This window comes from Nelumbo lutea, chromosome 8 (assembly GCF_056320005.1).
Source record: "Nelumbo lutea isolate HS-2025 chromosome 8, American lotus-T2T, whole genome shotgun sequence".
NCBI classification, from domain to species: domain Eukaryota; kingdom Viridiplantae; phylum Streptophyta; class Magnoliopsida; order Proteales; family Nelumbonaceae; genus Nelumbo; species Nelumbo lutea.
Window position 1 is genome coordinate 7,257,277 of NC_142691.1, and position 15,670 is coordinate 7,272,946.

The 15,670-nt window shown below is 37.4% G+C and overlaps 2 protein-coding genes across 5 annotated transcripts; both read right to left on the minus strand.

Annotated features, from left to right (window-relative positions):
* Positions 1–71: 71 nt before the first annotated feature.
* Positions 72–4,023, minus strand: LOC148842459 (protein CHUP1, chloroplastic-like). Of its 2 annotated transcripts, XM_088957728.1 has the most exons (5): positions 3,301–4,023; positions 2,921–3,161; positions 2,701–2,813; positions 1,370–2,134; positions 72–1,279 (listed from the first exon to the last, which is right to left on the minus strand). In XM_088957728.1, exons 2-5 carry the CDS (start codon positions 3,063–3,065, stop codon positions 323–325), a joined length of 1,980 nt encoding a protein of 659 aa, XP_088813854.1. In that variant the 5' UTR covers positions 3,066–3,161; positions 3,301–4,023; the 3' UTR covers positions 72–322. The 2 variants fall into 2 exon arrangements, with proteins under 2 accessions (XP_088813854.1, XP_088813855.1); XM_088957729.1 differs by lacking the exon at positions 3,301–4,023 and having other exon boundaries at positions 2,921–3,201.
* A 4,601-nt stretch (positions 4,024–8,624) lies between these two features.
* On the minus strand, positions 8,625–15,143 carry LOC148842460 (glutamyl-tRNA(Gln) amidotransferase subunit C). 3 transcript variants are annotated; one of them, XM_088957731.1, is made up of 6 exons: positions 14,893–15,143; positions 14,783–14,823; positions 11,617–11,672; positions 10,590–10,641; positions 10,391–10,476; positions 8,625–8,947 (listed from the first exon to the last, which is right to left on the minus strand). In XM_088957731.1, the coding sequence occupies exons 1-5, from the start codon at positions 15,058–15,060 to the stop codon at positions 10,401–10,403; spliced, it is 393 nt and encodes a 130-aa protein (XP_088813857.1). In that variant the 5' UTR covers positions 15,061–15,143; the 3' UTR covers positions 8,625–8,947; positions 10,391–10,400. The 3 variants fall into 3 exon arrangements, 2 of the variants coding, with proteins under 2 accessions (XP_088813857.1, XP_088813856.1); XM_088957730.1 differs by having other exon boundaries at positions 14,735–14,823; positions 14,893–15,128; XR_016103257.1 differs by lacking the exon at positions 11,617–11,672 and having other exon boundaries at positions 14,740–14,823; positions 14,893–15,128.
* Between the last annotated feature and the right edge of the window lie 527 nt (positions 15,144–15,670).

Consider the following 15,670-nt stretch of genomic DNA (forward strand, 5'->3'; position numbering starts at 1 on the left):
AACAATGTTAAATAAGAATGATTTCTATCACATAAGTTTACAATGGAAAATGCTATAACTTAGAGCTACAGTCATGGTCGAGTGGATAGACTGGCTTTTATTGCAAACCAGGTTGTTTTAGGTAAATTTGAACAATGAAGTGATCTTTCAGTACTATCGATTCATTACACTAGAAGATTTGAGTGAGTGTATTTTGTAACTCCCAGGATTCCCCAACTATCCAATGCTATTAAAATAAATACAGTGGCAATGGAGAAGGGGAAAAAATTCAAGGCAATCTTCTGCTATAGAGATGGAGAAAGGTTGAAGCCTCTACTGCACATCAATGACAACTGAATGATGCTGCCTTTCGGTGTGAGGTTTGAGTCCCATGAGAACTATTCAAAATTTCAGCAAGTTCCATAAACTCTAACTTCTCAATCGTATCTTGGTCATGAACAAACTGATCTTCTTGAGCCAAGACAAAAGCACTTCCATTACCCAGAGCAACCTTGTTCCCCCATGAGGATCCTAAATCACTGTTGCTCCGTAGACATTCTACTTCACTTGCATCTTCCAGGGACAAATTCCTTGACCTTTGAATATCCAAAGAATTCCTTGATGAACCCTGAGAATGAAGGATTCTATTCCTCTGTCCATAATTTCTTGTTTCAGTTGCTCTAAGAGGGGTTGCCACAATACTTGAGACGTGGTGAGGAGAAAGGGTGTCACAAGAATAAGTCCCCATCATATCCTCAAATGTAGTGGTGGAGACAGATTCCCTCCTTCCTGATGCAGTAAAACTGACAGGATTTCTGTCCATCGAGGAAGTCTGCTCACTGTTATTCATGCTGTTTCCCAGTACTAAATTCTTAAGCTTCCTAAAGAATTTCCTTTTGGATGAACTGTTGGTCTTCGTGGCAGATGAAATGTCACAGGAAGAATCATCAAAATCACCACATTCTGTGTTATTGGAGACCTGGGATGATGACCAATATTCAGCATCAAAGTCTACAGGGATGCTCTTTTCACGAATCCCCTCCGAATTCGCATATTCAAGTACAAGCTGCTTAACCTTTTCCTCTGACTTAGGACTCAAAGTCTTGCTTAGGTCCCTTGCTACTGTTTTACCATGAGGCTGATAATTTCTTAACTCATATCGCAGGCAAGCATTCACCCACCTGAGATAGACCAACTCCTCAACATCTGCATAGCGACCTGTTTGGAGTCTCTCAAGCTCATTTTTTAAATCTTCATTTTCCTGTCTCAAGCGGTGGTTATCTTCATGCAATGCTTCAACCTGTAATGAAAAAATAGCTCAATCAATACAAGACTAATAAAAAAACAAGAAAACTGACAACAAAGATCAAATAATGAATGAGTTAATTGCCTCTGGATCCTCTAGAACAGAAGAGGCAAGTATTTGAGTGGACTCCAACTTCCTAGCCAACTCGGAATTCTCGCACCATAGTCTTGAGTTATCTTCCTTGAGCTTTGTTAATTCATCCTCTAAATCCTCTAACCTCTGCAGCTTCTTTTGGATATCAACATCAATCTGGGTGGCATTTTGTTCCTGGTCTTGTAAATTGGCAACCCTCTGCTTAAGAGTGTAAAGCTGTTCCCTATATTGCTCTGCATCAGACCTTATCTTCCTTTTCAGCAACTTTAATTGTGCTCTTGCAGATTCAAGCTCAGATATCACTCTTGCATAATCAGCCACTTGTGCCTCCAGGCTCTTGTTATCGGCTTGCAAGGACTCAATCTTGAGAGTGAGAAGCTTGGACTCTGTGTTGCTAATCCTTAACCGATTCTGGAGCTCCATCACAATAGCCTCTTGTTCCTTAAGGCCATGGTACTCCAATAATTGAATCTCAAGGTTCTTCTCTCTCTCCCTTAGGACTCTGACCATATTTCTCAGGTTGATGATCTCATGCTCAGTTTCCTCCTTGTTTTCTGCTTTTTTAAATGTTATAGCTGACTTTTCATCATTCCTTGGAGAAATACCAGAATTGGTGGCAGGTAACTCAAACGCCTTGAGCACAAGCTCGTTAAACCCTGGCAAAAGTAGTCCCTCTTCATCTCCAGAATGTCTACTGCTTGGAGAGAGGTCAACAGTGTAATTATCAAATATTATCTTCTGATGAGATTGGGCCTCCTGTAACAGGGCTGATGGTTAGTAGTTGATTTGCATCAACCAGTTATATGTGCAGTCACAATTCACTACTGTCTAGGTGGTATTAACCAGACGAAAAGGAAGAAGAAACACAACTTTTTTATCAGTTCAAAGAAAATATAACTTTATTACTTTGTTTTAATCAGGCCAAGATTCTTGTTTTTTTGGAAATTGAGTAGAAGGACAAGAAAAAAAAGGAAAAAAGAGAAACCTAAATCTCTTACTTTAATTCACAGTCTCAGCCAATAATTCAGGTTTATTTTAGAGAAATTACTAAAGATGGTCTGTGCTAAAAACCAAGGTTGATAGTCAAAAGTCCGGTAAAAGTCGCCCTATAACGTTTCAATGTAATTGAGTAATTCCTTGCTGAACACAGAAAATTCCCTGTAAACTCGTATGGCAACCAGAACCACCCATAATTGGAAACAATCTAGAAACACAATTGAATCTATATCCATTCACAGTAGCTAATTGCTCCAAGAACAATAACGTAATTGAGTGTGTTGCCATTGATTTCGAAGGGGTGGTAAAAAGAAAAGGAACCTTACATGGTTTTGGGATGCAACAACAGCAACATCACAGGAACTGAGCGTTGTTTGAGCGCAACAAGTATCATCCTCCATACCGGCTTTTCCACTTGAATTAACTTTTTTCCCGTCAACTGAACGAAAAAAAAATTATGGGATCATCATCAGTAATGGGCCAAAAAAAAAACTAAAAAGCAAAGACATAAATAGATATCAAAGGATAAACATAAAAATAAGGAACCTGAAGATGGAGAGGAGGGAGGAGAGGAAGAGGGACGGATCCTTTTAGTTCTGAGATGGGAATAGAGAAGCCCAGCAAAAGAGAGAGCTAAAGCCACTCCGAATTTCAAAAGCAGAGGACTTATGCCCCTCTTATCATTCATCATCGCATAATCATCACGACAGCAATCTCCAGTTATAGTTAATTGTTACCATATAAAAACCAGATATCATATACCCTTGTCGCCTTCCTCGTCGCCCATCTACATACGCAGGAGTAGAAATTTCTTACAACCTATTCTAAATTAAACCAAAACTAGCGGAGAAAAAAAAGAGAATTATATTCCCCCGTTGATTCTGTACTAGAGAGTAGAGAAGAGAATAAGAAGAAAGAATATTCACCTTTTTACACACTGGCTAAATTAAATGGAGATGTACAGTAAGAGCAAAAAAAAAGCAGGAAGAGAGGCCTCTGAGTCTAGGGTCGATCACGATCACTTGGGTATGGATTCTCTTGTCTTTACAATATGATCGTCGTCCCTTCCTGTCTCCCTTTTTATAATTTGGTAACTTGGAGGCAACAGTTGGGTAGGAACTAGAAAGTCCCAAAATAGGAGAACCAAATCAAAAAAGAAACAATAACAACAACTATTGGATGTAAAACGTGAATGAAAAGAGTTACTTCACGGTGCATCACATCTGCTCTGAGTTGTCAACACTCAACAGCATCTAAACAAAGATGGCAATCAACTTCCAGCTCTTCTGTCTTTCTCTCTCCTAATTTTAGTGAAGGGGGAACCGTTTGGGGTTGGTTCTAACTTCTAACTTTCAAACGCGGGGAAGGGGACGCCAACCTACATGGCTGCACCGATCTCTCCATTCCTTCCTCCACTCTGATAAAGTTTATATGGAGACATACACGGGTCCATCAGATCCGACCCACATCCAACAAACAAAATTAAAAAAAGAAAAAATAAACAACCAGGCGAGGCAAGAGACAGCCACAGCCAACTATATGCAACTTTAAAATGTATGATGGGCTCAGCATCAGGCCATCATCAGCTATGCATGAAAATTTTGTCTATCCCTGAAGTTTTGACCAAACTGTATCAACTCAACTCCCGTGTCCCTAAAGCACTCTGGAATCTGGATTCTGGGATTAATTCTCTTCTCTACTTCTTTTCTAGAGTTATCGCGAGATGACTTTATACTTCCCAATCAAACCGAAACTGCAATAATGTAAAGTTATCATCATCCTCTCCCCTGACGTTTGTTGTATTAGCTTTACTAAAAAAAGACAAAAGGAAAGACGGTTAGGGCACGAGAGAGAGAGAGATTCCAGGTGCGAACTGTGAAGCAAAGGGATAAAATAAAAGCATAAAGAACGCAAATTTTTGAGTGAGACATAATCTGCTGCTGCTGCGACCGTAGTCGGTCGCACGCGGCTCCCGGTGAATGGCGCAAACGCCCACGTTTAAAATTAAAAAAGCGTAAATTACACCGTACTATGGTCTATGGCGCGCAGTGACAGACAGGTATCCCTGAATTTTCATTTGCAATAAAAACTCCTGAACTTTTACTACATCATAAATACCTTCTTCCATTATAGTTCCATCAATTAACTTTCATAGAGATTTTTATTCAGTTGTTTATTTTTTTTTTAAATTCATAAATTATCTTTTTGTTATTTATTTAAATGATTTATTATTCAATTGGTTTTTTTTTTTAATATAACATTGAAATCATCTTGGTTGCTCCAATAGATTCTTATAGATTTTTTGTGACATTCAATATTTAAATGAGATTTCTTTTTTTATAGGTATAAATTTATGGTTTCATTTGGTTTTATTTGATTCAGTGAAATGAATCAAGAATTAAAAAAAAACAGTAAAAATGATTTTAGAGAAATGGAGATATTTGCTTAATGAAAGTTTAAAAGAAAAGGATAAGAAAAAAAAAGAAGAAAAGTTTAGATGGATATTTTGATAACTTTAACGCATTCTATAATTTGATTTAACGTTTGGAAGGGAGAGGTCATTATCGCAAATAAAAATTCAAGGGGATATTTCTCATTTACACAATTTACCCAATGAAAAACCTATGAATGTGATGCCTCAAATTTGCATGCCCATGGTGTTTGCATGCAACTACAGTCATATCAGATTTCTTCACGGCCAAAGCCTGATATGAATGAGGCTGGCTACATAAAATTGGTTTCAGAAGCGATTTGAAAATACCTTTGACCTCTCCATGAATTTAGTGTATATAAATAGGATTTTACTAAGTTGAATAATTATAGGAGATTTGTGCTCATTCCAGGAAGGAGGAAGGAAAAGTAATAGCATATTCCTTGATTATTAAAAGCTCTAATATTACGTTACATATCGTATCGTATCGTTATCATGCTTTGTAAGCTTCTTTGGCCAAAAGTCAAATTAACCAGAATAAATAGCGGATCACTGCAATACTGTATGCTTCCGGCCCATAGATCATATTTATATATTTCCTTCGACTTTTTTTCTTTGCACCAAATGGTTGTGATCTTCTGATGGTTGACCTTTACTTTGACCAGTCGGTTGCACGAGTAGGACACATTGAGCTCATCCATGGCATCAGACGGACCCGATAAAAATCTAATTCTATATATAAAACTCCAATTAGGGTTTTAGGATTTACCCTAAATGTTAATATTTAAGCAAAAGAAACCCACTTCATGGATTAATACTAATTTGTTAAATATTAACAGTTGTCAACATTTATTGTTAATGGAATTTAATAAATAAATAAATGAAGTGGACAGAAGGATTATATAGTTTCACGTGTAGGCCACCTACTTACCCTCCACGCCAGTGTTTCCAATCCCTCAAGTTGTTAACACCCTTAAAATGAAACTTGCTTGACCTACCTCAAATTGAATGCTCACGACAGCACAACATGCCATCACCAGGTTCAAAGTAATTATAAGAGACTAGTGTAAGAGAATGTGATATGCATGTATCTAATTATCGTCTTTTTCGTTTTAAAAAGTCATTTTACATTTTACATGGAGAACCGTAAAATGTCATTATTAAAAAGGGGGTAATATTGTCTTATCCACCCAAGGGCGGAGCTAAGAAATTTTTGGGAGTAAAAACCTAAGGTGAGTTGGAGGGAAAAATAAATATGGATGGTCATAGGGGGGGCCAACCCATTGGGGTGGGGAGTGGGGGAGGGGAAAATGTACATAGAACAGTGTATTGCAAGTGGGGATTTTTGGAACCATAAGGGGGGCATGGCTCCCCTGGGTCCCCCTGGCTCCGCACCTATATCCACCTAAGATAGGTAAAAGAAACTTACCATGGATTCCATAGGGTAATTGCAAAGGAAACCAAAAAATACACAAGGATTGTTGGTCAAGGGAAACCACAATCCATTGACCAACTTCCACCCCCCTTCTTTTACTGAAAAACCAAATGGGACCTAAGGACTAAGCATATATGATATATGGTATTTGGATTTAATTTATTACACTCAAACATTATGCATGTGAAAGTGAAGAGTAAATATATAAGTTAATGTTATATAATGGAATTTAACATTTTATGGTCTGCACCAAAATTGAGGCAAGCATTCACTTTATTTAGTCTAAATATCTGAATAAGCTTTGGAAATGATAAAAATAATTCATAAATATAAATCTTTTACTCAAATTCTACAACACAATCAATTGTAAATAAGGTATAAATATATAAGAAATGCATGCTTATTAAGTAACAACATATAACCTTAGCTATCACAAGAAAACTAATCTTTGGCAGTGTATGTTCAACAGTTTTGGCTGTGAACAGGGCTCTTCCTATATTGACATGCTAGTAGTTTGCCCAGTCATGCATTCGTCATGAATGTTGTTTTTCTTTTTTTTTTTTTTGTAAGCTTGTCATGAATATTGTTATACTGAGTTTACATGAACTAATATGAGGGTGCTTGGTTCTGTTTACGTCTTTTCAGTAAACATTTTGTATTTGTGTGACTGCAAAACCGAAAAACATATTTAATGAGGGCGTTTATGACACATAGGTGCCATTAGGCACCATATCAGCAAAATGCCAATAAACACCAACCTGCTTCAGGAAACTCCAAAGTGAAACTTATTGAAATGGGAGAAACGCACAGAAACCAAAGTTTATTTTTACAAACTTCAATACACACAAATGCAATTAATGAGGCATTTGCTGGCGAGTCACCTATGTGGCACCATCAATAAATGTAAAACCAAACATTTACTATGTCTTAAGGGGGAGTCCGTGGACAGTCAGGCTGTCAAACTTGGACAGCCAAATTTTTCTCGGCTACGGCTCCATCTTATTTGGAAAGCGAAATGCATAGATTTGATTAGGTTCAATCATATATAGGACCTACTAGCTGGTCACAGCTTGCGTCTCCTTGTAAAATCCGACGGAGAAAGGAAAAAAAAAAAAAAGGCTGTCTAAATTCAACAGCCGACAGAGCTTTTCCTACACCGTAGTTCACTCTCTTTGACCTTGTAACGGTATCAATGTTGAATACGTTGCTGGAGCTCACATTACCTAGATCACACAACAATTCAGCTCCAACCCTCAGTGAAAATGGAACATGCCCTGGTCTGAAATAAATTCAATATATCAGATCAGTTAGGTTTTTTATTTCAAATGAGAGTGGTGGCATAGCTGAGCTATTGATCAGTGATCAGAAGATCTAGCTATTAAGCATGGCCTATAGAGTACACCAACACAATAGAGATGGTGGAGCGGAATATCACTATATCAGACAGTTGAAGGAAATAGAGAAATATCACATTCCAGAGATATCTCAAGAGGCAACATTCGTTGTATTTCTTCCAGCATTTACTACTGTTTTGCTTCAGGATAGACATAGTAGAACACAAAATGGGCTAACTTGCGTCACGGGCCTTGCATTTAAATTGTTGATGTTACAGACCAAAGTTGAAATTTATACCAAATTCTGTGGCTCCAACTACTTCATTTATGAGCTTCTTCTCATCAACCATAATTGTCCATCGCCTTTCCAAGAACTCTTGTGATCCAGGTTTCTTCACGTTTGCAGTGGAGAAGGCAGAAATGTTGTCGGCCAGATTGTGCTGCTTAATTAGCTGAGTGATTGTATAACGTCAGGATCATTGGGGTTTGTCAAGAGTAAAATCCAGATTTCGTCCTCACAAAAATGTTCTCACAACACTTCACAGTTGTGCATTGATAATAGTCTAATATCTTCCCATGAATGAAAACATGTAAGTGCGGAGATGTTTCCAATGCACAGCTGCAAAATGTTGTGAGGAGGATGATGAGAACACCATTTTTGTGAGGATGAAATCCCATCTCTCCAGAACGTGGCAGCTCCTCGCCCCTCGGTAGCCATTTTCTAGTCACGTAGGAGCAACTTAAATGAGGATAGTTGGGTCCAAGCCTTACAAAGCACCCTTCGTTTTCCTAGAATGATAAATGAAGACGGTGTTTTGCTTAGATTGACAAACAATACCAACCAAACTTTTCATCTAAATCTAATGCTGGGACCGGAAGACCCATCAAATCTAACCCCAACACAAGGGCAATTGAAGCATCCCAGACAGATACTTCAACAAACCCATGTTTAAGCAATTGTGCTTGCAAAGTAAGAAGCCTAAATCCAATGGATAGAACAAAGCATAGCGGTAGGTATATTTTAAACCCTAATGGATAGAACCAATAAAGTAAGAAGCCTAAATCCAATGGTCCCTTAGTCATATTCAATTGTGCTTGCAAAGCATACATAAATTCGATTACTAAACAAAAAAATTCAATTTCTAAAGAACCTGTACGCTAATTCTGGGTGACTCAAACAATTAAACAGATCAAAATGTCAAGATTTTTCAGCATTAATTTCATGGAAAAGGAAATTGAAGAATGAGGCAAATTGTGAACCACGTAAATCAAATAGAACCAAGTGCTAGGTTGCGGTAGATCAAGAGATTGCAACCTTCATCTCCATAAATGTTTTTGTTGTGGCCCAGTAGTTGTGTCTTCCGGATGAAGACCTGACAAGTGTTCACATGATACAAAATGAATTAAGAGAAATTAGTTCATCCTCAAAGACAAGAAAAGAATAAAAAACAATGACAGTGGAAGCTTCACAACAAAGAAGTTAAAAAAACCGTACATCACTATTTTCCAAATTAAATTGTCTTAATGATCAAAATATGTGAATTTCAATATCCAGAACATTATAATTGTTTAAATATAAGACACGCTTTAGTAATTCCTCAGATGTTATAACGAACATAGACTATTCTGGAGACAGAGAATTTGGAAAGATGACACAAATAAATCAAGTAGAACCTAAGTCCTTTTCCACAAAGAATCACAAATGTGATACAGTGATAACTCCCAGATACCATTCAAATGTGTTGAGAATTCCAATTTCTAGGCCATTACTAATGCAGGCATTGACACAAGTAGGGGTGGACATGAATCAAGCTTTTCACGAGCTATTCAAACTCGGCTCGTAAAAAGCTTGACTTGGCTCACAGTCAAGCTCGAACATTTGAGATTTTGAGCTCAAGTTTCTAGCTCAAATCGAGCCAAGCCTCAGTTTTTTTATGAGCCGAGCTCGAATAGCCAAATTCAGCTCAGCTCAGCTCGAATCCACCCCTAGACACAAGGAAGAACCAATGTAGAGTTTTTTTAGGTACTATATAGTACACATTAGAGGGGAACCAAGTGTCAGGATAGAACAAAGTGCACGTGAAGCCCACTGGCCATACCACAAAGGGTTTGCAGTTCTGCGGGTTTGATCCCACACCTCCTATTTTAGAGGGATACTAACTGGCCATCTCACCTACTGGGTCATTGGAAAAGAACCAATGGAGAGAGAAACCAGTTTTCCCAATTACCCAACCAATGGCAACTTTGTAATTTTAGGATGTTTTGAATTTAAGGTTTTTTCAGTTTTTAATTTATTTTCTATTTTTTTTGTCTCGAGAACAAGGCTTTAAGTCCTTGAAGTTTTCTATTCTTGGGAAAAATTAAAATCACAACTTATGGTAATTTACCATTGATTGTCATTCCCATGATTACTACTTATAGTAAAATTGTAATTTATTATTTTTAGTGATTCCTAGGACCAACATTGGGTAATGGCCTTTTAATTTCTGGTTTCTATAAAATAAGCTAATTGCGGTAGAATTAGTGAAGTGCTATTGAAGTTATTTTAGGTGTTGGAGTCCTTATTTGAGTTTCCCTATGGGTTATCTATTGGATTACCTAAGCAGTTGGAATTGGTCTTAGATCAGTCTCCCTCCCTCCCTTCCTCTCCTAAAGGTGCATCTTTCTTTTCTTTCTCTATATTTCAATCTAAATCTCTACAGTTCAGGTCATTAATTCTCCAGTATTTATTTCAAATTTCAAGGACATAATGTAAGAGCTAGAGCAGAAAATGTGTTGATTACGGAATGGAATCCAAGGGAAAAATGAACAGTTACCTAAACAGCACTATTCTTTGTTCAAGACCTTGGGAACTTTGATATATGGCTCCTCAAAGCTTGGAACTGCAGCTAACATGGCCTCCCTGTTTCCCAAAAGCGAAGTTACATTGAGCTTGATTAAGGCATAATAATGCTCATCAAATTATGCTGGTAACGTGTTAAAGTGCTCAAGAAATAAGATTAAAATCTTCACCACCTATTCTCAAATGTTTCAGGCACATCATTCCGCAGATTGTCACCTTCAGTATCTGTAAACAAAGAATATAGAAGCTTAGCATGAGGGACCAGAGCCACATCAAATTGCTTGTACATAAGTCACCTAAGGCATTAATTTTCGTGAATGCATAAACACAAAACAAACTTTGGCAGGGTGGCATCAGATACATAATAGAACATAACCTGGTGTAATCTGACCAAATGAACATGGAGAAGACAATGACAAAAAATGGGGATGCTTCACATGAAGGGCACATGGTATCTGATTTGTGTCTGAAGTCTAAACTATGGAGACAAATGAGATATGAGCCATTAGCTAAAGTTAAATGAATCACAAGATTATATTATCTCTGTTAGTATCATAATGAAGAAGGCATTCCTTGTTCAAAAATGACAATGGGCACCAATTACTTCTTGAAAAATCAATTGACAAAAGTTAGTGCAAATTATCCAATACCATATTCCCTTCAAAAGAAATCCATGGTTTAACTAAGCTGTCAAGACAGACAAAACCAGACAGATGGACCAGAACTGGGAACCAGCAGCTAAAACAGATTTTAGGCTGGCTGGTTTTTAGAAATCTTGATCAAACCTACCTCATCATCACCATCCATGCCTTATCCCCACTATATGGGGTTGGCTATCAAACCTACCTCATATAGGTTGGTTAATACCTATTATAAGCTGGAATTATTTGCTATTTTTTCCTTTTTTTTATGCTTATTTTGATATAAAATAACTTTAAAAGATAATCTGGAATTATTTTATTTTTTTTCCTTTTTTGCATTTTTTATTTGAGCAAGTTGAATGGTTGAACATGACAATTGGACAGTTTGATACCATGATCCAGTGATCAAAACAGTTTCACATCCAGTCCAATTCTGACATTGGTATGTAGTTAACAGAATTTGTTACCAACAGGAGGCAGACACCCTTGTCAACTAAAACTGAGTTCCTAATCAACTTGTGCATACGTAATATATGAGCAGAGTTGATTGTCAAAAAACCTGCTCTAAGTGCAGGCTCAATGCTTTGAAGATCAACAGCTTGGAGTTGTCCAAACCTGTCATAAGAAGCAAAAATCAGTGATAATAACCATCACAATTGTAAGAATGAGCCAAAATTCTTTATAACTGTGGCAAAGGTTTAAAATAATTAGTAATGACCATAAGTTCTCCCCTCAACAAGTTCCCATTTTCATTTTTTAATGCAATTAGTTCTTTTAATTATTTTATGTATTTTACCAAGGTTTTAAAAGGCAAGAGGCCAAAGTGAAGCAGTTGGGCTCAGAGTGTCAAAGCATAAATAAGCGTGAACAAAGTTTGGAGTGCCCCACTCCTGGCCAGGGGAGCCATGCCCCCCCCCCCCCTGGTCCACAGAAATGTCCACTTTTAATACAGTCATTCATGTACCCTCCCCCCACTCCCCATCCCAATGGTTGCCCCTCCCCCCCCCCCCCATGGTCCACAGAAATGTCCACTTTTAATGCAGTCATTCATGTACCCACCCCCGACTCCCCATCCCAATGGTTGCCCCCCCACCCACCCACCCATGGGCACGTCCATATTTATCCCCCTGCCTCCCACAATCCACTTTAGGTTTTGGCTCCCCTCATGAAAAATTCCTGGTTCCACCCCTTCTCCTGTCCCCATTTCCCCCACAAAGAACTTCATATGCAGCAAATTTTTGAATTTTTGTTTCCATAAGTTTCAAATCTTGACATTTGAATTTGAGAAGTTTTAACTGCTTGGAAAGCATGAACAAAATTTGGAATGCTCCACTCCTGGCCCCATTTTCCCCCACAAAGAACTTTATATACAGCAAAATTTTGAATTTTTATTTCCATAAATTTTGAATCTTGATATTTAAATTTGAAGTTTTAACTGCTTAGGATATAATCCTAGCTCAATTGGACCTGCCCAGGAATTTGCATCTAATAAAGAAGTGGTCCAAAGTCCTATCCTTCTTGCCACAGAAAAGGCTTTTTTTGGGCCATCCAGTCCTATCCTCCACCGTCCTCATTGGAGAACAGCACTTACAGGAAGTGCAATCAAGAGAGTTTATATCAAATAATAACTTGCAGTTTTTACTAGCTAAAAGTACCCCAACACATTAGAAATTTTCAAAATCTTGACAGAGTATCTGCCACTTAAATGCTGTAAATATGTCTCCTTGCAGGGGGTTGCACAAGCTATTTTTCGAAACCCCACCAAGGAGATTTTGTGTAGGTTAAAGGAAGCAAAATATAATTAAGTACTAAGCAAATTAACAATAAAGCCAATCTTTACACTGCCAACCCCTATTTTTGTCTAATAAGAGCAAGATGAAGTAAGGGGTGTAGACCCTTCCCCCAGATTCTTGTTCTAAAGGAGAACATAAAAGGGGCAGCACCTCCCTGTTTTTTCTTATTTGAAGAAGAACATGAAAACTCTGGGTTTCCACTCAAATCTCAAAGTCTCAAATTCCCAAACTCTTGGTCAAACAAGAGATCTCCAGTTTATCAGTAATCCAGTTTCCTTCTTGTAATCAAATGAAAATTACATTTTCACCTTTACATATATAATCTAACCATCAGTTTTGTTTTACAGGGCCATCCATTGAGGCATCTGTGTCCTGCAACCTGAGGCAAAAGGCACAAGGCATATACCTCTTCTCATATTATCATATTCTTCAATTTTACCCTTGATTACTATGGTGTATACTCACAAAGCAAGTATGTCCTGAGAAGTATAGAGTACCAAAATTGACGAATCAACATGGTCATGAGTCAATCCATGTTCAAACAAGAAAGAACTAAAATGTGTAAATTGCACAATAGAGATTCCTTGACCATTGAGTTGGTGTACTGTGGATCAACAAAACCTAGGAATTTGCATGTAGAGTATCTCAAATAGCCATGTCAAATGCAATTTACAGACCAACAGTGGATGCAATGAAGAGAATAGATCTGGTGGTGGAGGTAGACAACTTGATTGAGACTGAAGTTCCTCCAAAACAGAAACCCATTTGTTGGACATACTTCTAGGCAACAAGCTTTCCTTTGAATATTTCAATGAAGCCATTGGAATTTTATTTTAATATGAGTACCCAATGGGAACCTAGCATAGCCTTGGAGGGAAGAATTGCCAATACCAGTGATGGTACACGCTATTCAGGGTGTTGAGAGGGATGGACCGATGGAGTGGGTACAACCTCACCTCAGCATTGTCTTACATTAATTGGAAGTTCTCAGACGTGACCCATATTCTCATGCTTGTCATCCCAAGAATCAAGACACAAGTTATATATAATTTTCCCAATCATGGATGAGAAAAGAACCAATACACTTTGCGGTTTGCACTATATTCCAAAAACAACCTGATGAAATTTAGGTAGGATTTGGAGCATGACCAATATTAAACATATAGACAAAAGGGAAAAGGCAGAAATATAAGTTCTCATTAACACAATCAGTTTGAAGAAACTGAAGGAGAATTTAAGTCTTTGAGATGACTTTGTCGACTGCAATTTAAAGGTGTAAAATTATATATCAAAAGTTACATATTCTTAAAACACTGAATACAATTTACAATCATGTAGACTGACATAACTGGCCACATATTAATGTAAATAGTTAAGAGCCTAAACCATGCAGGATCACAAAGTTCATCCTAGTCTAATGCCCTCAGTAAACATATTCACTAAGAGGGTATTCGTCAATGTGTATGAATTTTGTTTTTTCAAACAATAGTAACTGCAACATCAGCAAAAACATGAAAAACAAAATCATACATATTGGAAAACACCCCCTAAGACCTAAGTGTATAAAAAGTGTAGGTATTAACTCGGATCACATTGCGTAGAACTGAGATGGACTTCTAATACGCTCAATTAATCAAATACAGATTGATGGGATTTGTGTATCATAATAGGAAAAACAAAATCCCTCCAACCCGATTCTTAATTAGTGGAACCGTCCATTATAATTACCACGAACCAGTTTCTATCATCTTGCCATGGTGGTGATAGTACGATGTTTTATGACATATATTTCCGAAGCTACTGAAGTATGTGATTCTATATAGACTATTGTAATCAAATAGTATTTAAAGGCAATTCATAGCTATCAAAGAAAATAAGAAGTACCATACATATATAGCTAATGATGAGAGATGAACCACATAAGAGAAGTACCAATCTATAACTTGTCGAATCTTGGGGGCGAATTCCTCCACCTGCAGTTTCATGGAAGAGTTCATAGTTAAATTTAAGCGAGTGGGAAAAGTTTAGTTTGAAGCTATTACCTCTTTGGGAGTGAGAGAGATGCGAGCGGTCTCTGCTAAAAGAGGCAAGTCAGGGGGAAGAAGAGCGGAGCGAACAGAGTAGTTCCGAGCTCTCCACTGGGATGACCAAAGGCATCTGCTTTGTAGAAGAGATGATACTCCCATTACAAATGATGCTCTGGTGCTCATTGTTGGGTGAATGACTCGCTCGTCCAAGGCCCAACTACAGTTACTAAACGCAGGCTATTATCCGAAACAAAGCATAAGTGCTCACGGTTCGGTTAAGTTTTTTTTTTTTAACCGAACCGACCAGTTCGGTTTTTTTTCAAAAACCAAACCGATGTACCGGTAACCCACATTACAGTTTTCGGTTTTTTATACTAATATAACTTTGCATTCAAAAATTAAAAAGAAAAATAAAAAAAAAAGTCTAAGCGAAATTTCTGACAAGTCGTAACTATAATTACATTATAAAACATTAAATGTCTTAAAAACATTAGGGATGAAGGGAAAATCTATGATACTAGAAAGACGTGGTACTAGAAAAGCTTTGATCAATCAAAGCACTCTCATGAATTTTGATTAATACCACCTGATTGATCACCTCTTTTGTGATACCAGCTGATTGACCATAACTTTTCTGATGTCATATCTTTTTGGTATTATAGTTGAACCCTTCAAATTTATAGCTGAATAGGAACTAAAACATTATTTGATGCATTATTAGTAATGACATTACAAGGTGTTTACATGAACATGTGATTCTTAAGAATTTTAGGATTTACAAGAATCGACTTAA